At 39.7% G+C, this 21,736-nt stretch overlaps 2 protein-coding genes across 6 annotated transcripts in view; both read left to right on the forward strand.

Annotated features, from left to right (window-relative positions):
- tap1 (transporter 1, ATP-binding cassette, sub-family B (MDR/TAP)) overlaps positions 1-6,676 on the forward strand; it is an 11,736-nt gene extending 5,060 nt beyond the window's left edge. For both annotated transcript variants that reach the window (XM_044359846.1, XM_044359847.1), the window contains exons 3-13: positions 11-239; positions 679-793; positions 1,343-1,473; positions 1,698-1,903; positions 2,157-2,354; positions 2,715-2,843; positions 3,005-3,199; positions 3,293-3,466; positions 4,961-5,120; positions 5,421-5,557; positions 5,644-6,676. In XM_044359846.1, coding sequence (XP_044215781.1) covers positions 11-239; positions 679-793; positions 1,343-1,473; positions 1,698-1,903; positions 2,157-2,354; positions 2,715-2,843; positions 3,005-3,199; positions 3,293-3,466; positions 4,961-5,120; positions 5,421-5,557; positions 5,644-5,871 — 1,902 coding nt within the window. In that variant the 3' untranslated portion in view covers positions 5,872-6,676. The remainder of the gene's footprint in view (positions 1-10; positions 240-678; positions 794-1,342; positions 1,474-1,697; positions 1,904-2,156; positions 2,355-2,714; positions 2,844-3,004; positions 3,200-3,292; positions 3,467-4,960; positions 5,121-5,420; positions 5,558-5,643) is intronic.
- A 1,352-nt stretch (positions 6,677-8,028) lies between these two features.
- Positions 8,029-21,024, forward strand: brd2b (bromodomain containing 2b). Of its 4 annotated transcripts, none has more exons than XM_044359842.1 (12): positions 8,029-8,167; positions 12,669-12,957; positions 13,222-13,359; positions 14,315-14,459; positions 14,681-14,844; positions 15,155-15,652; positions 15,898-16,026; positions 16,134-16,379; positions 16,499-16,752; positions 16,918-17,234; positions 19,044-19,172; positions 19,277-21,024. In XM_044359842.1, the coding sequence occupies exons 1-12, from the start codon at positions 8,136-8,138 to the stop codon at positions 19,405-19,407; spliced, it is 2,472 nt and encodes an 823-aa protein (XP_044215777.1). In that variant the 5' UTR covers positions 8,029-8,135; the 3' UTR covers positions 19,408-21,024. The 4 variants fall into 4 exon arrangements, with proteins under 4 accessions (XP_044215777.1, XP_044215776.1, XP_044215774.1 ...); XM_044359841.1 differs by lacking the exon at positions 8,029-8,167 and adding an exon at positions 8,460-8,583 and having other exon boundaries at positions 16,134-16,367; XM_044359839.1 differs by lacking the exon at positions 8,029-8,167 and adding an exon at positions 8,463-8,583.
- The last annotated feature ends 712 nt before the right edge of the window (positions 21,025-21,736 follow it).

Genomic DNA, 21,736 nt, shown 5'->3' on the forward strand with positions numbered 1-21,736 from the left:
TGTTTTGCAGGTGTTGCAGGGTTATGTTGTGACAGTGGTGGCGTGGCTCTACTGGAGTAGATATGTGTCATCTCTTTTGCACTCCTGGGGTCAATACATCTCATCTCTGTTGACGAGAAAGCCCTCTGAGAAGCCCAAAGAGGACACAGGTGCCTCTCTTAAGAGACTGATGGGATACATGATGCCCTATTTCTGGCGCTTTGTTGCTGTGCTGGTTCTTGTGGTTCTCTCTTCCTACGGTAAGTGAGCCAGCACCTTAATTTCAGGTTATGTAGTTGATATTATGATAGCTTTATAATGTCCTCATGCAATTACAAAGTTTGAATAGATATGTTTTTGCTTGTTGATAGCAGCTTCAAGCACAAAGTAGGTAGTATTAATCAAAAGTTAACAAGTTAACAAGAATCAAATGCATCTATTTGCACCAATTAGGGTATGAACTATTTTTCAGGCAGAGCTACGAAAACATTTGCATAGTTTTTCATGTTAAAGTAGAGAACTGGGAAGCTTTGAATGACTATAATTGATCAAAATCTAAATGGTTGGTATCAGCAGCCAGGTTGATCTCCACTTTGACTCTTATGACTGTCTGAGACTGAACCTCTGTGCTTGCAGTAGCCAAAAGGTCAAAGAAAGTGTTATGATAATAGTGATAATAATGTGATCTTCTGACCGTAGGTGAGATGGCTGTTCCTCAATACACTGGTCGTGTGGCTGACTGGATCATAAATGAAGAAGCACCTGATGCATTCACAGAGGCCATCACAATCATGACACTAATGACTATTGCCAGGTAATACAAGCTTTGTCACATAGTAGTTAAAACATTACTGTTTCTATGTTTTTAAAATACCTGAAATCTCATCTCAAATCTTTATCTCTTCTCTTTTTTTATTAGCAAAGAACAATGTCGTAGGTTATCATTTAGCTAAATTGCAAATATGTGATTGGCAAAACCTCACTTCTAGTTTTTGGGTTAGGATTTCAATAAGTATTTTTTATACCGGATTCAGATTCAATTTAGCTTCATTAAACATTATCAGTCTTCAATTTGATCAACCATTTGATCCATGGTTTCATTTGCATCTTTCTGGTAGAATTTTGATTTATGCTGAAATTAACGTTGTAGTTCACATAAAAATCAACCGATTCTGGGTTTAAAGAAGATATTTAGGTAATGATTTCTTTTGAAGTTTTGTACACAAATCAAATCAATCATAACTGTATCTGTCTTAAAATGTTTTTCCATTACAATATTTAAAACAGTAGTTGTAGTAGTAATATCGTTGTAGTGGCATTTTGTGTACTTTACACTAAAATGTGCGCTCTGTTGTCTGTTTAGTGCTGTGCTTGAGTTTGTATGTGACCTCATGTACAACATCACCATGAGCTGCATACACACCTCAGTGCAGGGAGTCGTCTTCCAGGCTGTGCTGAAACAGGAGATTGCTTTCTTTGAGTCCACTTCAACCGGTAAGTCATGTACAGACTGTACGTAGGGCTGACTCAACGGAGAGTCATCTTTAAACGAAAATGCACTGTACACAGTAGGCCATCATGAATAAATCTTAAACCATTTTTACATGCACTTAAAGTGTACGCTTTTCCTGATTGTCATGAATTTGCCAGTAGATATATTTGACAGTATAAGTTTGGGCTGGCAAAAAAATAAGGCTAACGTTCAACTCTTATCTCAGGTGAACTGGTGTCCCGTATTACCACGGATACCAACGATATGAGTGAGGCGCTGAGTGAGAAGCTAAGTCTTGTGATGTGGTACACAGCACGTTTTGCCTTCCTCTTATTCTTCATGGTGAGCCAGTCATGGAAAATGACCCTGCTTACTTGCATGGGACTGCCCATCATCTGGGTCATACCGGAGCTCACTGGACACTTCCACCAGGTAAACAGGAGTTCCCTAAATATCCCATATTCTTCAAGGAAAATTTTACCCTCAAGCAATTGATCCAACTGAGGGTGTAACATCTTGTGAAGGTATTCCCTGTGCAGCTATATAATTATCATTACAAAAAAATGCCTTAAGCATCAAATTGATTAGTTTCCATCAGTAAACAAAAGGTGATTTTTAATTTCTTAAAATACTGTATCGAATTGTCACATAAACAATCTATTTTATATTTCTATCCATCTTTTAGACTATTTCGGTAAAGGTTCAGGAGTCGTTGGCTAAGGCCAACCAGGTGGCCACAGAGACCTTCTCCAGCATGAAGACAGTGAGGAGTTTTGCCAACGAGGATGGCGAGACAGAGAGGTACAAACAGCGGCTGGAGGATACTTATGCCCTTAATAAAAAGGAAGCAGCGGCCTATGCAGCCTCTACCTGGGCCAGCAGCGTGAGTTGAATACTGACCTGGATTATGTGTTTCTTAGCATATCTTTGTCTGTGAGTATGAGATAGTGGGAGTTAACCTAGAGAATACAGCAAAATATAATGTCAGGTATTGGTTGTTGGCTGGTGATTTTAAAGCTAGAAGATGTGTGTGTGTGTATATATATGTACACTTTCCACTATTTCAGTTGTCAGTTGTTTACAGCCAGAAATACACCAGTAACCTTAATTATTTTGAAATGCTACTGATCTGCATGTTCATCGAAGTGCTTGGAATAATTTTGGAATATTATTTGACCAACTTCCTGTAAGGTAGATGAATAGTTTATTTTGTCATGTAAACCATTGTTTTATGTCCCTCCAGATGACCACTTTAGCCTTGAAAGTGTTTATTCTGTACTATGGAGGGACGCTTGTTACCAGAGGGGCTGTTAGCAGTGGAGACCTGGTGTCATTCGTCCTGTACGAGCTGCAGTTTGCCTCTGCTGTTGAGGTGAGCCACAGGCCAAGATAAAGGGAATCATTTTGAATAAAATATTATATCCTTGCACTTGTTTCCCCTACTGCAGAATGATAAATGAGCAGCAGATTGTTTTGTTTTAAACCAAAATGTGTCAAACTAAAAAGCGCCTCATTCTACTACCTCTCTCCCAGGCTGTCATGCGTTATTACCCAGAAGTGAAAAAGGCAATTGGTGCCTCTGAGAAGATCTTTGAATATTTGGATCGGAAACCTCAAGTACCTCCTGAGGGCACTTTGGCCCCTGAAAACCTTAATGGACACATTCAATTCAAAAAAGTTACATTTTCCTATCCCAGTGGGACAGAAAAAAGCAATCCTTTGCTCAAGGTATGTATGTCTTTATGTATGTTTATTATATTTACAATATTTGTCATCACATATGACTCTGTACGAATCCACAGTATTCCTTTCTTCTACCAGGACGTGTCTCTGGAGATGAAACCAGGCCAGATCACTGCCCTCGTGGGGCTAAACAGATCAGGGAAGTCCACCTGCGTCAAGCTGCTGGAGAGGTTTTACCAGCCCCAAGCAGGAGAGATCCTACTGGATGGGAAACCGCTGCTAAGCTACAAAGACCAGTACCTTCATGACAAGGTGGGTGGATAACAGTAGGAATATGCAACCAATATTTTTACCATAAAAACAAACAAGGTAGTGCTTCCTGTAACTGACAGCGATATGACACAAAAGTCTCTCCTAGTGCATGGGTAGACTATCAGTTTTTTCAATTTAGTATGTGAAATTTTGAGCATTTAGCTGACATTGTGCAAGAATAGGGAGCGTGAAAGAACCCTGAGTAGTTTTTCATTGCTAGTAGTGCAATGATGCAATGTTTTTATGAGTGGGTTCCTGTTTTGTTTGTATAAGGTGTGGACATGATGATTTGGAGCATGTGGGCAATGTAATACATATTTCTACCACTAGTTTTACTCTATTCCACTGAACCAAAGTTGGTGATGAAAATGAGACAAGAAGTGTAGCAATGCACCTACAATAGCAAACATGAATGCAAACATTGTACAATTTCAAATATTTGTTAAATGAGCTAAGGAAATGCATTTAAGACATTTATTAAAGCTAAAGTACACACACAGTACATTTTGGTGAGAAACCCTGAATGTAAACATACATGTTTTTTTGTTTACCAGAAAAATCTGCAGGGTACTTTTTAAAGCTGCAGTAAGTGATTTTGGCCACTAGGGGGAAGAATTGTGTACAATCAGAGAAACACCACCCTGACACACTGTTAGGTCCACTTAACAAGCTGTTGTCCTAAAGCATTTTTTTTAATTTAATCTTTACTTAATCAGGCAGTCTCATTGAGATTAAGATCTCTTTTTCAAGAGAGACCTTAGAGCAAGAAACATTCATAAGACAAGAACACAATCAGCAAACAGAATAACACAACTACACAATCAACAAAGAATGAAGAGAAATGGTTACAGGAGTAACTGTTCTGTAACTGCAATCAAGTGTATTGCAAGGTCTGTGCTCCTTGACCTCTGTTGATCGAGTTAATGTCCCAACATTTGCAATTTTCCACTATAAAGACAAAATATTTTAGCTTTAAATTCCTATATCATCATGAAAAAAGCCAACAGTAAAGACACTATGGATTAATCTGCTTTATTTGGTGATACAGATGAAAAAAGACACAATAAACTACAAATTGTATTGGTGAGGTACTGACACCCTAAGGGGTTCATCAAGTCATTGTACCACAAAAATTGACTAAAATTCAAGATGAAAAATATGACGGTGTATTGTGCAGCTGAGGCCATAAAACAGAAATGAATTAAAGTAGCCCTGAGCTGTACAGCAATAATGACATAGGGGAGGTGAAGCACAGTTCATTGAAAGTTTCTACTCTGAATCCTCAAAATTTCTCTTTAATTTCACTAATTTTCTCCTTTTTATCTTTCAACTTAATATTTATATTTTTGTATTATCACACACTGGTTACAGGAATATTGTAAGGACACTTTTGCCTAGCTTTATTCTGCTGTTGCTTTCATTGTAAACCCTGCTGTGTCAGCTCTGACAGTTAAGCAGCCACTGACTTTTCCTCTTCTTCCTGTTTGTTTTTAGATTGCTGTGGTGAGCCAGGATTGTGTGCTGTTTGCTCGCTCAGTGCGGGAGAACATCAAGTATGGCTACGAGCATGCCTCTGATGAGGAAATGTACAGAGCTGCCAGGCTGGCTAGTGCCGACGTTTTCATCAAGGACCTGTCAAAAGGATATGACACAGGTTCGACCCAGAATTTTGCGTAGTGGATCATAAATTTGGGTCTTTCATGGGGGTTTTTGGAACTCCATAGAAAATGTGTTATTTATTTTTCATTTTCATTTTCATTCTTAGATGTTTGCACACTTACAGAATGAATGCCTTCTATGGTGCATCTCTTAGAAGGGGGGTGGATTTTTTTTAGGCAACTCATTCTGTCAGGCTGTGTGACAGTAGTGAAAGGATGATGAATGCAACAATGCAATAAAAACTATTCCCTGAGGATGTACATAAATAATAACAGTATGTCCTTCTTTTGGATAGATGCCGGGGAGAAGGGAGGACAGGTATCTGGAGGCCAGAAGCAGCGCATTGCCATTGCTAGAGCCTTAATCAGACGTCCTAAGATCTTGATACTGGACAACGCTACCAGTGACTTGGACACAGAGAATGAATATCAGGTAGGAAATTCTTGAGTCTAAACTTTTTCTCATTATTTGCCTTTGTTTTTCTTCATGTAACACCAAGTCATGATTGTACTTAACAGGTCCACCAAGCTTTGTTAAACCAAACCAACAACTGCTCTGTGCTGTTGATATCCAACAAGATGAGTGTTGTGGAGAAGGCCGATCACATATTTGTCCTGGACAAGGGGTCGATACAGGAGGAGGGCAGTCATGAAGAGCTGCTGAGGAAAAACGGCCTCTATGCTGAACTGGTGACAAAGCAAAATAGAGGCTTCCAACGCAAAGAAGAGGAGAATGATATAAACTAAGATGTGTGGGCGGCAGTTTGCCCTCAAGCCAGAGAAGCAGTCGAGTGACAAGGATGTTGCCAACTATGATTCCAGACTTGAGGGGTCAAAACTCCAGCAACACTTGTAGTATAAAAAAACATTTTCATTGTGAGGCCATACTTAATACTGCAAGTGTTGAGAGTTTTGGCCCATTAAGACCGTTTTCCATGAACCTTGAAAGTAGGGGAAGTTGTGCCAGAAATCCCAGAAGAGTTCCAGAGTTAAGTTTCCCTTCAATCAACAGCACTTGAGCTGAACATCTAACCCCCAACTGCTCCAGGAAGATCTTACAGTCCTACTTGCAATATGGATCAAATCCTGTATCAAAGGACATTTGAATTTATATTGCAATATTGATGGACAGAACACAATACAGTACATTATCTGGAAAATAAAAAAAAAAATCAAAAATCAAGTCCTGCTCATTGATTTGCAGAATTGTCCACAATCATCTAATCCAACCAGTTACCAGCCCAACCCTATGTCCTACGCAGCAGCTCAGTTATGTCAATGTAATCATCTTTAGGAGAGTTAATAATGATCACACACTTTATTGCTTTGTAGACTTTGCAGATGTAGATGTAGAACGGATGAATCCGCTTTTAGGTTCTGCACGTTTTTAGATTGAGTGTTTCTAAATAAAGATAAAGGTATATATTTTTCATGTTGAACTTTTTTTTTTTTCCTATTGCTGATTTTTTTTTACCTTCTTAAATTTATTTTAAAGCGTGTAAAGTGTGTGTGCACCTACAATTAAGAGAATAAACATTTTCCATGAATCTTTTCTTGCCTTCCATGTTTTTTGATTTTCAGCTTTGTTTGAAAGTGTTTCATTTCATGGAAAAAATATTTTTGTACAGAAATTGTTGTTGGGATTTTGTCAGGTGAAGTGACAAAGTGACTACACTGTAATACTTTGTAAAGGGCCATTGGTAGCAACATTTACTGACTTAAGAGTTGTTGTTTTTTTTGTTTGTTTTTTTTTCAATGGTTCCAACATTTTATGGTATGGTTAACAGGGTGGGTGTGTAGTTTGATGCGGGCAGCTTGTGGAAAGGGTGTTCATCATTAGATTATTAATACTAATGCATTAATGTATAAGCAGCATGTTACTGTTGTAGCTGCTGGACATGGAGCTAGTTTGAACTACGGTACCGGTCAAAAGTTTGGTCACTTTTTAATTCAAAGGAAGGGAAAGGTGTGTCCAAACTTGGCTTGACTGGTACTGTACTTCATATAGAATTACACAGTTTCAAAGGGTCACCAGATGAATATGAGGAGTTGTGAAACAATAAGTGGGAGTGAAGAAAAAAACAAAGTTCTGATAGACAAATCTGTTTTCAGTTTTTTTGATTTTTAGTGAAATATTGGCTCACTTGAACAGCTATGAAATTAAACCATGTGAGAAGTTTAGAGGGGTTTCATCTTTTACAATGTGTTGTGTTTGTTATATTATCCATTGTGTCAAATCATCATCTGAAAAGTAACTACAGCTGTTAACTAAATGTAGTGGAGTAGAAAGTACAATATCCTCCTCTGAAATGTTGTGGAGTAAAATGGAAAGTAACGTTAAAGTACAAGTACTTAAAAATTGTACTTCAGTAAATGTACCTAGTTACTTCCCACCACTGGTAAATACAGACTCACAATTCCAGAGCCAGTTACCAGATTAATGTCTGTCAGTATCTCGAACAAGAGGCCAAGTACTGCCCACACAAATACTCCAGGCCATAATAACTCAGTCGTTTTAGATGTCCATGAAAATACTACTACCTCAGTAAACCGAAGGAGTATTATAGACAGAGGAAACATCCGGCACTGCAGACAACACAAACACATAGTTACACCATTTCCTGTAGACAGCAGTACATCCATCTTTCAAAGGGGCACCCTAATGGTGAATAATTCGAAGCCATAAGCTCAAATATGAATCGGTTTAATGCAGTACGACGCCTGCTGCCACCATTGTGTGCAAACATGACAGAGAACAAGATGTACCGTTGGCAGTGTTGGGCGTGTGCTTTGTATTGTGACAGACGTGTCGTTGCAGCCAATCAGTGTCCAGAATCACCCATAACGTCACAGGAAATACGCGGCACTGCCACGTGTGGGTTTATATAGAGTCAAGCGGAAGCGTTTAGGCGCCATTTCATTGCGGCGTCGCCCGGTATTGTATCGGTGGAAGAAATAGCATCAACAGCGGTGGAATAATTGGATTGTAATAACACTCCGCCTTGAGCCCGATGGAAGCGGCCGCCAACCCGCCTCACGACAGGTAATGTCAGCAGAGTTTTTGGGGAGAAGATTTGATCGGTTTCGTGCAAATGAAGCATTTTAACGTTTAATGTCAGCGCACTGTAACAGTTATTCGTTAGTGTTACCGTTAGCTGCCAGTTAAAAGCGCTAGCTTGTCTGCAAACGGTTGTTTTTAGACATCGACTGATTCAGCCAGCTAGTTTATGGCAGACTATTTAAGCACGGCTTACTCAACGTCAGTTAAATTGTAGCTTTTCTTGTGGCATTTTGCTTTACAGGGGAGCTGGCACAAAAAGTCCAAATGACAGCTGCAGCCCCACCGGCAGGTTCAGCCGGCTGCTCCCCGCCGGCTCTCTGTCAGTCGGGTCATTCATCGCTCAGGCGCCCTGCTAACGCTAATCTGGCAGCTCATGTGACCGTCACACACGATAGCTGGTAATAAATATCGTGCCTCTGTGTTTGTGCTTTTACACGCAGTAGATTTCAAGGAAGAAAGTAGCAGCTTTCAATGAACCGTTAGATTTGGCAGGCATTATTGCAGTACCTCTGTTAGCTTAACCTAGCTTCCAGCTCGCAGCTTCTGTGTCGGTGAGCTAACGTGTATTATGCTGCGGCAGAATGACGGGGATCGACTGACAGGTTAATGGTTTGACATTTTCCAAAGCAACACCGTTAACTAAACGTTGTGTGTTCTGGGGGTTTTTTTGGAGGGGGGTGGGGGGGGGCACAGAAAATCGCAATCCATTATTCGTGACTGTCATTGTGAGTCAGTGTTTACAAACACGGAGGGCGGGGCGTCCCAACCACGCGATCACCAGCTGTTGGATTGTAAACCCGAGAGTCTCATTTATCTTTCACCTCTTTGATTTAAAATGGAAGCTGGTGTATAGGTTTTATTGTGAGTGCTACTGCTGTTCAGTAGAAGCAGAAGTTGATTAATGGCAAGTTGAAACAGTCACATTAGTCACAGGCACGGAGCTGTCCTAATAATAAACAATTAGATCATAGAAAAATAAACTCAACCGGATTATTTTAGCCCCCAAGTATCAGTGCTATGCTCATACCTTATATAATAATCCTGCATTTTCCACCAAAAACCTTAACTTTGTATTTTGGTTATAATAACAGATCTCAGGCTGCAACTAACAATTATTTTCATTATCGGATTAATATCTTGATTATTTTATAGATTAATCGAATAGTCATTTGGTCTTTAAAATGACAGAAATTGGTTTAAAAAAAAAAAAGATGACCAATGTCTCCCACAGCCCAAGATGCAACCTAAAATTTCAAGATTTCCCCCTGATTAAGCAACCTAACGCGCCAGATGGTTTCAGAACCATCCGAGAAGTCATCCTTGAAAAGTGCAAGTAGTTTCAAAGAAAATACTTGGCAGGGGATCAGATGGACCATCTCTCTATCACAGGCTAACTTCTCGCTGATTGGTCTGAACCACTTTTGGTTCAACCACAAGCGCATAACTTGAAGCCTGACTGGATGGATTCTCGCGCAAGGGAACCGACTAACAGTTCATAATCCAAAGATATTCAGTTTATTATTACAGAGGACTAAAGAAACTGAAAATATTCACGTTTAAGAAGCTGGAACAAGAGAATTTAAGCATTTTAAAAGAAAGACTCAAAATAGTTGGTGATTAATTTTCTGTTGATAGACTAATCCTTGCAGCTCTAAACAGATCCTAAATTAGCCATTTATTAGACACCAGAGCAGAATTGAAAATTCCAATTATTTAGACCCATATAAAAACAAACTGCGAGACAAATAGTGTCAGCATAATTACACTGATCAATATCCAAGAAAAATATCCAGAGAATCACCCTCCCATCTCAAGTCACTTCAACTCATTATTTCAGTTTATTTACAATTACATTACTTATGTAACTCAAAGCTCAAATATGTTTAACTCTCCATGTATATTGTGAAGTGGCTCATGTTTTTGTTTTGTTTTTTTTCATGGCTAATGTGGTTCAGCTGTTCCTTGTGTTGCTGGGATTTTGACAGATGTAGGAAATAAGCTCACAAGCTTTGCTACAGTTTGTGTGTCAGTGGGGCAGATAAGTGTCCTGAACTCTGGGGTGAGATTTAACTTCTTCTAAATCTGGTTCATGTGCTCCTCTCAGAGGGAAGTGAAGATGAATGATGGGGGTTTAGGGTGAGATGGTGGCTTCCTGTGACTGCATAGACTGAGAGACCCCAGTCTTTATCTCTCGGTGTCCTGAATTGGTTTATATAGAACATGATCTATTTAGTCTAGTTGGACTAAAGCCAAGACTGAAGATCCCTGTGAGTTGTAGAGCATTCTTAGATGTTTCTTTTGTCTGTTTCTTTTATTTAACTCTATTAACTCCTGCTGGGATAAGTTGTCCTTTGCATTTGGCCCATTCTTCATATTGACTGTAGAGTAGTGGGCAGCTGTACTGCCAAGAGACCAACATTGAATCTGGGACCAGTGCATCAGTGGAGGGCATTGGGGAGTATTCCTAATTCCTTTGCATGTGGGAGGAAACCAGAGCACACAAATTTAACACAGAAAGTGCAGGGTTGGATGTATCTGTGTTTATTAGGCCCTGTTTTTTTTAGCACATTTTCAGAATAAGAATCAGCTTTAAACATACAAGGAATTTGACTCCAGTTTCTATTGGCTCTCAATGTTCAGGAAGATGCACATAGACATTCAGCCAAAACAAAGACAACGAAGCTGATCAAAGATAATGATACATAAACATATTACTGTTATGTTCAAGCAAACATGTGAAAAAATACACACTTATAGAAATAATAAATGGACAACAAAATTTTATGTCTATGTACGGATAAAACAGTTTTTGTAAATTGTAAACAGGATACAAGCAGTCATTTGAAAGGTATTGAAGGTTATATCTTTATGCCTCGGTGACCGTGGTGAACTACTGAATTTGAAAGCACACACACAAATTTCAGACATTTTCTTGTGGTAACGCAACAGCCTTACTTAGCCTTGCAATTTTTCAACATTATTGCAATTCATTGCAATTTCAAAAGGATATTTTTTTCAGAAAAATGTCTCCAAATTCACTCACTGAGCACGGCGAGTGTCAAAGACAGACGTAGAGCCTGCTAGTCAGTGCTTCAGTTTTAATACCACAATGTAAGACATATTCAGTTTAACTTCCATTTTCATACATGCAATTGGTGCTAAATCTGAGTATTTTCTCATGATTTATAATAAAGTTATACACCACAGTTTTAAATGTTTACGTTGATGTAAATGTAACGATATATCACTCAGCCTTACTATAAGTGAATGTTTATTTTCTTTAGCTGGGGAGGATCCATGTAGTGGTGGTTCCCAGGACTGTGCTAAAAGTAGCATCCTATTGATAGAATCCTAGTTTCCTAGATGATGATAAGCGGCGGACAGGGAGGGCACTACCATAGTTGCACTGGTCATGTGGGTAATGTGAATGAATCATGTATAGGCTGCAGCTTTTGACATCAGTAGATTTTCCAAGAGCGTATGTGCTCGTGAGAGGGGACGGCAGATCAGTGAATCAATAGTTGCATCAATTAGGGCTTTGGCAATTAATCGAAGTTAATTTTCAATTTTTGGCTTCCAATGATTACGATTGGAAAACAAGAGATCGAGATAAAGCGATTATTGTGCCGCTTTTCGTTTCGCAGTGATGCTCTCGTTTTGTCTTGTGTTATAAATCCAGCGCGCCCCTTTCCTTTACAGCGGTGTACTTTCCTCCCTAAAAACCTCTGACCTGCGCTCAGCGTCTCTGTCCACTGAAGCTTCACTTGGCTGACTGACTGAACCAAAATACTTTTCATGTCATCTCCACGGGAAGAAATCAACAGTGTTTGTATTTATTGATTCATTGATTTTTATTTCCCTGCTCACCGTAGTGAGTGAGGAGAATCTGCCTGTGGTGAAACCAGCAAGCTCACAGACAGACTGGGAGCTGATCAGTCAATATAGATACAGTTAGTAAGTTGAAAACACACATACAGCAGGATATTTCTGCGATTTAAACAGCGCTCTGTGCAGATTACACTAAATACACTCCTGTGCTTGGAGTCAGTGTGGATTTGTACATATAATAAAACTGAAGCATTTTAGTTCTGTGAGTCAAAGAGTAATTGTGTTAAATAATCGTGATCTTTTCCATAATCAAGCAGCCTTAGCATCAATAAAGGTGGCAATGATCATACATCACAGTCAACCTAAAAGAACCATTTCCTTCACTATCAGGCATCCTGTTCTGTCTTTGTATTTTTGTATTCCCACACAAAAATGGGTTCACTCTTCCCCTTTTTATTAATCATTTATTACGCCACTTTTATCATATATAAAGGAGTCTTGTTTGTACATTTCTTCCCACTCTATTTATCTAAAGTAGAATTTCTTTCCTGCAGTCTGAATCCAGAGTTATTTTATCGTCCCATCAGTACATGTTTTTTTCTCTTCCTGTTGTCTTTATCCCATCCTCTGTTCTTCCCTTTTTGTTTCACTTCAGCTCTCTGGTCGGGTTGTCCGGTGGCGGGATGGACCAACACTCCAGCTCGGGCAAACGCATCCGCAAGCCTTCCCTGCTGTACGAGGACTTTGAGAGCCCCTCTCTGCCACACAGCATGCCCCAGGGTCCCCCTGCCCCACCACAGCCCCCAGTAAAGGATCCCTCTCGGCCAAGCCGCATGACCAACCAGCTGCAGTACCTCCAGAAGACCCTGATGAAGTCTCTGTGGAGGCATCACTTTGCCTGGCCTTTTCGTGAGCCCGTGGACGCCTACAGGCTTAACTTACCGGTGGGTTACAGTAAATGCTTGAGCAAAGAGATTTTCACTTTCATTTTGTTAAGTTGATGTTTGTGCAACTCATGGCAGCGCTTAGGCTCAGATGATAAAGGGAAAAAAATGCTGCTATTGTTAGACATTAATTTATTGTTCACTTGTAATGTTCATCCTGGTCCACAAGTCTTTTTTGGCTGATTTTTCATTTTCATAAAATCTCCATATGTCTCACTCTTCTACTGTCCCTTTCCCTTCTGTCTCTCATTCTCCCCTCTGCAGGATTACCATAAAATTATCAAACAACCCATGGACATGGGCACTATCAAGAAGCGCCTGGAAAACAACTTCTACCGTAGTGCAAGTGAGTGCATACAGGACTTCAACACAATGTTCACCAACTGCTACATCTACAACAAGGTAGGTTAAAAGGTAAAAATCAGATCTTTGTCCATCATGGTTTTGTTCTTTTAAGTTTCTCTCTCTCTCTCACTCATTACATTACTCTCATGATTATGTTTATTATCAGGTGGACTTCACTCACAGCAGGGATAATGCACTGTTATTATATTAAGCACAAGGCAATAAGAGCAGCGTAGGAAAGGGCTTAAATTGAAAATATGTATTCGAGGTTTGAGGTTCATCCAAACTACAATAAGTGTCTGAAGCTTTTCACTGTACCAGTGCAAAGCTGTGAAACTAACATGCTTACTAAGAAGTGTTGCAAAATGACCAAATGTAGATTTGTATAAATTTAATGTAATCTAGTTTGTTGTTTTAACTGACCCAATAAAACCAATCCAGGCTCCAGGTGCAGACCCAGGAATTTTCAGAACATTGTGAGAAAGTGCAATTTTAAACCTTTTCTCTATTTCCCGTGGAGAAATGTTCATCTAACACTTTGCAAATAGAAACTTGTCTGGAATACTCTCCTATCTTATATAATAAAAGAACATGTGCTGACCTGCAAACACTGTACAGTAGAACTTGGCAAGAGGGAAAATGAAAATATCAAGTTATCAAGAGACCAAATTCCAGTTTCATTAGGTATAAACAATGTGCCTATATCAAGTGTTCTGTCTAAGTTGTAGTTGTTGAGAATCTCTAAAGCAACTAAAGATTATTTTCATCATCGCTTTCATCGTTTGATCACTATTTTTGTTTTGTTATTCCATGTATAAGAAGTAATGTCAGATCCTCTTGTGAATTTGTGTCTAACAAATCATAACAAAATCATATTGCATTGATATTTTTATCACAAATTAATCAGTTAATCATTACAGAAGTAGTGAAACAAGTACTCTGAGCTGCCATAATTGACCTTGGTGGCTTCTTTGTAGTATGCAGGGTGTTCATAAATTGTTTTCTTTGTTAGCCGACAGACGACATCGTGCTGATGGCCCAGCCTTTAGAGAAGATTTTTCTCCAGAAGGTGGCCCAGATGCCCCAGGAGGAAATCGAGCTACCTCCGCCAGCTCCTCGAAACAAAAACAGCAGGGGAAGAGGTTCCAAATCTAGCTGTGAGTATAAGTGACAGCACACGTCTTGTAGAATTTGAATGAATGAATCTTCTGAGGCGTTCTGAAGTTCTTGTCATGAATACGCAAGTTGTACACATTTTCAGTCCCATTTATCAGCCTCTGTATGTCTCCAGTGACAAGAGGCTTTCTTCAGACTGTTTCGTGTTCACTTTTGTCACCAGTCATTCTGAGTCATATTTCTAAAATGATACCTTTTTCAGCATCGAGGGCTCAGCAGGTGCCAGCTGTGTCGCAGTCAGCTTACTCCCCCTCTTCCTCAGACACTGGGGAGTCTATGCTGGCCAACTCTCCCCAGACTGTGCTGACCAAAAGCCTGCCTCCAGCAAACATCATGGGCATACCCCCCACGCAGCCCACAACCAAGGTACATGCAAAAAACACAGATAATTTGCATGATTTGTGCAGACATTTCTGGTTGTTTATTGCCGCACACACAATAGATTGACATTTTCTGCAAAAACAGGAACGTTGAAACAATTAAGTGTCTTTTAAAAGGCAGAAGTTATACAGATTTTAATGTTTATCCGTATTGCAAAATATTAAGCATTTTTGTTGTAAGAAAAATATGTTGATTTGCCAAAATTATAATGACTGGAATTCAGCCATAATGATGTCTGTTGTAGCTTATCATAGTGACTTCCAACCTCTTTATTCTCTTTCTCCTCTCATTGTAGAAGAAAGGTGTGAAACGTAAGGCAGACACCACCACACCCTCCACCATGGGCTTGACTGTGGGCATGTCGGGAGCAACACACATGGTGGGTTTAGGGAAGGGAGGTCACGGGGGCCAAGTCCACGACACCTCCATGCACAGCATCTCCTCCATGGGAGGCATGAGTTTAGAGACTCCACCTGGGATGGGCCTGGTCAGAAGCCCTGGAGGTCCTGTCCTGCTCCAGCCTATGATGTCCGGCACTGGACGCAGAGTGGGCAGCGGACGCCCCATCAAACCCCCCAAGAAGGACTTACCGGATTCTGTCCAACCTCAGCCCTCGAGGAAGGGCAAACTAAGCCCACAGCTGAGGTACTGCAGCGGGCTGCTGAAGGACATGTTGTCAAAGAAACATGCTGCCTACGCCTGGCCTTTCTACACACCTGTGGACGCAGCTGCACTGGGACTTCATGACTATCATGATATTATCAAGTGTCCCATGGATCTCAGCACCATCAAGGTGACATCTCATTCTTATAACTCAGGGAAAGACTAATAGACAATCAATATTGCTCCCACTTATTACATAGTCAAGGGATGAGTGAAGTTTCAAATTTCTGAATGTCTTTCTTTTAAATACATCACACTGTGAAGATACCATACTGTGGTAAAGAACACAGAAGCAAGCCTTGGGGCCAAAAAATCCAAATGTATGTGTATAGTAGGTCAAAGAACTAATGTTTTCCTTTCCTAACTCTTCATCAGAGGAAGATGGACTGTCGTGAATACAGGGATGCTCAGCAATTTGCCAGCGACGTCAGGCTTATGTTCTCCAACTGCTACAAGTACAACCCACCCGACCATGATGTTGTCGGCATGGCACGGAAGCTGCAGGTAAGCTTAGCCGTCTAATTCTACTTTTTGAACTTAAGCTGAACTGATAATATATCTGCAGAATGTGAAAATAATAGTCAATTGTTGCTCTTTGATCTTCATCCCAGGATGTGTTTGAGTTCCGTTTTGCCAAGATGCCAGATGAACCACATATGGATCACACCGCCATGTCAGTGAGCGGCCACCCAACTTCCTCGTCCTCCTCGTCTTCCTCCTCCTCGTCCTCATCTTCCTCCACCTCTGAGAGTGAGCCCAGCAGTGAGAGCGAAGAGAGCGAGAGCAGCCCCAGCTCAGACAGCGAGGAGGAGCGAGCACATCGCTTGGCTGAGTTACAGGACCAGGTGTGCACACAAGTAAGACCTCCAGTACTATTTATTTATTAACCAGGTCTCTTTTATTATAACAAATTTCATGTGGAAATAAAAAATGTTTTTTACAGTAATCATCTTAAAAAAAAAAATGTTTCTCACAGCTTCGGGCCATGCACGAACAGCTGGCTGCCCTCTCCCAAGGCCCCATCATCAAACCCAAGAAGAAGAAAGAGAAGAAAGATAAAAAGGAGAAGAAGAAAAAGAAGAAAGTGGAGAAGCGAAGTCGAGGTGGCAGAAGCAGAGCTGGCTCTGAAGAATGGAAGATGCCTGGCAAGATACTGAAGAGCAAGTCTGCCAGAGCAGGAGCATCCCAGCCCAAGAAGAGCCAGGGGAAGAAGAGTAACAAGAACAGCAAGTTAGTCGTTTTGCTACCTCTTCACACTATTTTGAAGGTTTTAATGCTTCACAATATTGAGTAATATAAAGATTACCTAGTGTCTCCATTTACTCATTTACACTGTCAAGCTGCTGATATAATAATGACTTTTTTCCTGACTGTATTTTCCTTTTCATTCTTTAGAACCACAAAGAAGCCGTTCTACCCACCAGTGGCCCCTTCCATGCTGCCGCACTATGACTCGGAGGAAGAGGAGGAGATTGTACCCATGTCGTACGATGAGAAGCGCCAACTGAGCCTCGACATCAACAAGCTGCCGGGCGAGAAGCTGGGTCGTGTGGTCCACATCATCCAGTCCAGGGAGCCCTCACTGAGGGACACCAATCCCGAGGAGATCGAGATTGACTTTGAAACACTGAAGCCATCGACACTGAAAGAGCTGGAGCGCTACGTCATGACCTGTTTGAGGAAGAAGCCCCGTAAACCCTACACTGAGCAAGGTAAGTAAAACGTCCACCAAGCATTTACCAGTGGTTCAATAATGTCTAGTATGTAGCTTTGTACTCATTGAAAAGTTTAGAGCTGCAACGATTAGTCAACTGACAGGAAATTGATCACCAACTATTTTGATAATTGATCATTTTTTTAAAGAAAAATACTAAAATTCTCTCGTTCCAGCTTCTTAAATGGAATATTTTCTGGTTTCTTCAGTCTTTTATGATAGTAAACTGAACATCTTTGAGTTATGGACTGTTGATGGAGACAAAACAAGACATTTAAGGTTGCACCTTAGGCTTTGGAAAGCAGTGATCGACATTTTTCACATTTTGTTGCTGTTCTTTTTATAGACCAAACAATCAGTTAATCGAGAAAATAACAGACAGATTAATCAATAATGAAAATAACTGTTGGTTGCAGTCTCAGACCAGTTATTTTTATTATTGATATTTATATGGTCACAGTTTATCAATACCCTCTCAGGCTAGTTTTTGGGAGAGTGCTTTACTATAGGTACAGACTTTTGCAAGTGAACCAAATGGCAAAGCAAAGTGCTAAACCATTACTGAATTTCAAATATTGCAATTATTGTTTTATTTCAACACAGGCTGTGATTAATGAGCTGCGTCGTTGCAAAAAAGGGCACTTCTGTTTTGAACACTAGCAACAATGTAACTCAAGGCTGTGGTGCTTTGTAAGGCTTTGTTTGTTTGTTTTATTTCAAACCAGATTTTATAACAGCTGACAGTCGTGATGTGATTCACCTGCATGTAGGGTAACACACAGCTCATACTTGCTATCCTTTTAAGCAATATAACAGCTCTGTACTTTGATATCAAAGTAATATTTTCCCTGTATGAATTACTAAAGAAATAAAATTGTAACCAAAGTACTACACCAAACCGACAGGCATGTGATGTTGTCTTCTCAGCCAGTTAATGCACTTGACTTTGGTACAGTCCTGCACCCACATCTTTTATTCAGCTCTGCCCTTAGTGTGTCTCAGTGAGTGAAGGGCTAGTTTTCCTCCTGAGTAAACACTGCTGGATAAGCTCCTGAAGGAATAAATTTGCCGAGTTAGCGTTTACACTATAGCATAAAGCATTTAATCAATGATATGTCATGCAAGGTTGTGTTGTTCGTCATGTCACGGAATCGAGTTTACCAGATACTGTACTGCACTGCTTTAATGTCTCTGAGACTAATGTTCTGAAAGGTTTAATTCAATCTCACTACCGACTGGCTGTAATAAGATGGTACTTTTGATGAGCAGTCATATTTTCTGTCACAGATTCACTTATCAAACGTACAAACATTAACACCAGCCTACATCCGCATCATGACTAAATGCAAAAAATCATGGGAAAATAAAAGAGAAGACAGATGGAAATGAATAATTAAAAAATGGTAAAATCATACACATAAATGGGGATTTGTCCAATTTTGAAAATGGAACAGAACAAGTTGGCCAATTTGATAAAACCGTTTGATTGAGACGAGTAGTAGTAGTGGTAGTAGTAGTAGTAGTAGTAGTAGTATGCTTTAGCTGTTTGAGAACAAAATCCAACAATTCATTTTACTATCAAGGTGTGACATTGCCAGATGTCAGATGGAGCATTCGAAGTACTTTAAACTGTAGTAGCCCAGAAATGAACCAGATCAACTGGTAACTGTCAAAGACATTTCTGACATTGACACTGTTCCCTCAAAACACTAATTGCAGCTCATTTACACCAATATACTGTCCTAATACACAGGTCACTGTAGCACAGTGTGGATGGCAAGTTATAACTGTCATTTTTCACTTGTAGCTGCAAAGAAAGGCGGTATTGCCAAGTCTAAAGAGGAGCTGACTCTGGAGAAGAGGAGGGAGCTGGAGAGGAGGCTGCAAGATGTCAGCGGACAACTCAATTCTGTCAAGAAACCTGCGAAACCTAAAGGTTAGTCACATGTGACACCTTAGATGTTGGTTGCTGTTTTGTCTCTACCTGGTGGGTCTGTAATACTCCTATTTATTTACTCTTACCTATTCTTCCCTCTTCAGTGGAGAAGCCCAGCGCTGTAGAGACTCAAGCCCAGCCCTCTCGCCTCAGCGGTAGCAGCTCCAGCTCCGACTCTTCCTCATCCTCATCCTCCTCCTCGTCCTCAGACACCAGTGATTCGGACTCTGGTTGAGATCCTTAGTGCTGGATAAGAGAGAAAACACTAATAACTCAGGGACTTGGGCTGGCCCAGGACAAAACACACCCTGAAAACAGTAGTGGGCTGAGATATTAGATATTACAGTGAAAAACACTCCAAGCGGACTACTAAAATGTTTTGAATGTGGGACTGAGGGATGTGAAAAAACGTCTCCGTGGATAATCGTAGAATCCAAACACTAAATGCCTTGGTTTCTCCATCCTCCCCTTTGTAAATACATGTACAAATGTATGTTTCTTTTATAAAGAAGAATTTTATGGTGATCCCCCAAAGAGGGAAGTGGAGTAATAAAAAAAAAAAAAGGATGTGGAAAGACGGGGCCCTTACTCCAAATCTACTTTGGCTGGCCTTACGCTGTGTCCTCTGTGGCGAGGGAATGGAGAGTGTTATTTATTTGTTTTCTTCATCCATATTTCCTCAGATGTTACTGGAATTTGAACCAGCAAGCTTTTTGGTCACAAGCCTTGTTTTTCTAACATCTGGCCTTCCGCCTCGCTTAATTTAGATCTACCCCTAGACTCAGCCTTAATGATCCAGATTGTTGTTAATAGCTGTTAGATTATTATTGTTAGGAAGCTCCAAGATTCCTTCTCATGGTCACAGGTCCAAGAGCTATTGAGCAGTGAATAAAGTCAAACCGACTGTATGGTTATCTGCCTTGTTCAGGTCAAATTTGAAGTTGGTTACAGTTTGAGTTGTAGATCATCTCTGTTATGTTTACACAAATGTTAAATCTCAGTTTGACAGTGAGCTTTATGCTGCTGTCTGTTTTACAGCCTGTCATTCTTGGTTGTTGTTTTTTTTAAAAAGGTGGGTCCATAGTACAGTATTGAAATGGCTTAACATACTGTAATTACAAAGTTGCAATTAAGTAACATACTCAAAAAGTCGGTTTTTGATTTTATGGATGCACTTTTCTCCTAAAAAGCCCACCAGCCATTTTAAGACTGTCTAGTCTTATTAATATGACACTAAACAAAATACTGTCTTCAGTATTTTGCCATCTGTTCATACAGCTCAGCTTTGATATTCTTCAAATTTCTCCTCATGACAGTAAGCGTGTATCTTTTTCTTAAGAGCTGAACACAGGCTGCTGAAAACGATCAGATTATAGTGCCGGTCAAACTCAAATTTCCACAGTTCTGTCCTGAACTTGTAAAGTATTGTATTACTGTATCTTGAAGACATATGTAGCACTTGAAAACACAGTGAAGGTTTCTTAAAAAGAAATCTTTCGGCACTTACTGGAACACAAGGTGAGCTGAATAACGCTACGAGATTCCCATACAGAGACGATAGAGTCCTCATAGTCCACGTGTAGTTGAAGCTGTTAAATGTTCAATGAAAGAAGATACGCTTGTATATACTTAAACTGTATTTGCTGTTGCACAAATTATTGTATTTCTGCTGTTCAGTCTCTTTTGTTTCAGTTAGCTTGTATCCTTTTTTACATGCTATTATTTCTCATTCCAGTTAACTGTCTTAGTTGTTTCCTGAAGAATGTTCTCCTGAGCGTCGCTGCCTCTCAGAGACATACCTTTCATTTGACAGCTTTGTTTATTAAAATAGTATGTTCTGTAAAAACACTGATTTTTGTCTGACTGTGTGATATCTTTCATGTTGATATTTTAAAACTTTATGTCGAGCTCGACTCAAGTGATTAGCGAGCAACAGAGAATTAATCAACACAGTTTAGATAACTGATTACTCATTTAGGTCATTTATCAAGCAAATTTGCTAAACATCATCTGGTTCCAGCTCCTCAAATGTTATTTTGTCTGTTTTATATCTTTTTTTTTAACTTTATATATTTTTGACTGTTGGTCACACAAAACAACTTATTTTAATTATTTAAAGACATCATTTGGATGCTCTGGGAAATTATAAAAGACTTTTCCAGTATTTCCTGAAATTATAGACTAAATTATTACATTACATATATACATTCACTAGTAACTGCTAATGAAAATAATGGTTGCTATAACAATGACACTATGGAGCAGAATTTATTCATTTTTTTGTCTTTGTTGCTTTTAGAATTAAATTATTAACTGAAATATTATATTAAAATAAACTGCATTATGACGTAATTAATAGGGCATGCCAGAGCTTTAAAAACTGAGCATAAATGCTGCACACTTGGTACAATTATGGTCTGTCCAACTTAAAGATTTACAGACATTTTTGTTCAAACTAGTAATTTGTGTATTTTTTCCCCCCACAAATTAAAATCAATTACTTCTTTAAAATCCTTGACATTGACATCTACTCCTTCTTCCCCATTAAAAATCTAGAATATATG

The sequence above is a fragment of the Thunnus albacares genome, chromosome 8, assembly GCF_914725855.1.
Source record: "Thunnus albacares chromosome 8, fThuAlb1.1, whole genome shotgun sequence".
Taxonomy (NCBI): domain Eukaryota; kingdom Metazoa; phylum Chordata; class Actinopteri; order Scombriformes; family Scombridae; genus Thunnus; species Thunnus albacares.

Bases quoted from the DNA above. Each gene is read 5' to 3' on its own strand.
- brd2b (XM_044359842.1), top strand. From the start codon at position 8,136: ATGGAAGCGGCCGCCAACCCGCCTCACGACAG. The intron at 14,460-14,680 runs GTGAGTATAAGT...TACCTTTTTCAG, and splicing joins AAGAGGTTCCAAATCTAGCT to CATCGAGGGCTCAGCAGGTG. The intron at 16,380-16,498 runs GTAAGACCTCCA...TGTTTCTCACAG, and splicing joins AGGACCAGGTGTGCACACAA to CTTCGGGCCATGCACGAACA.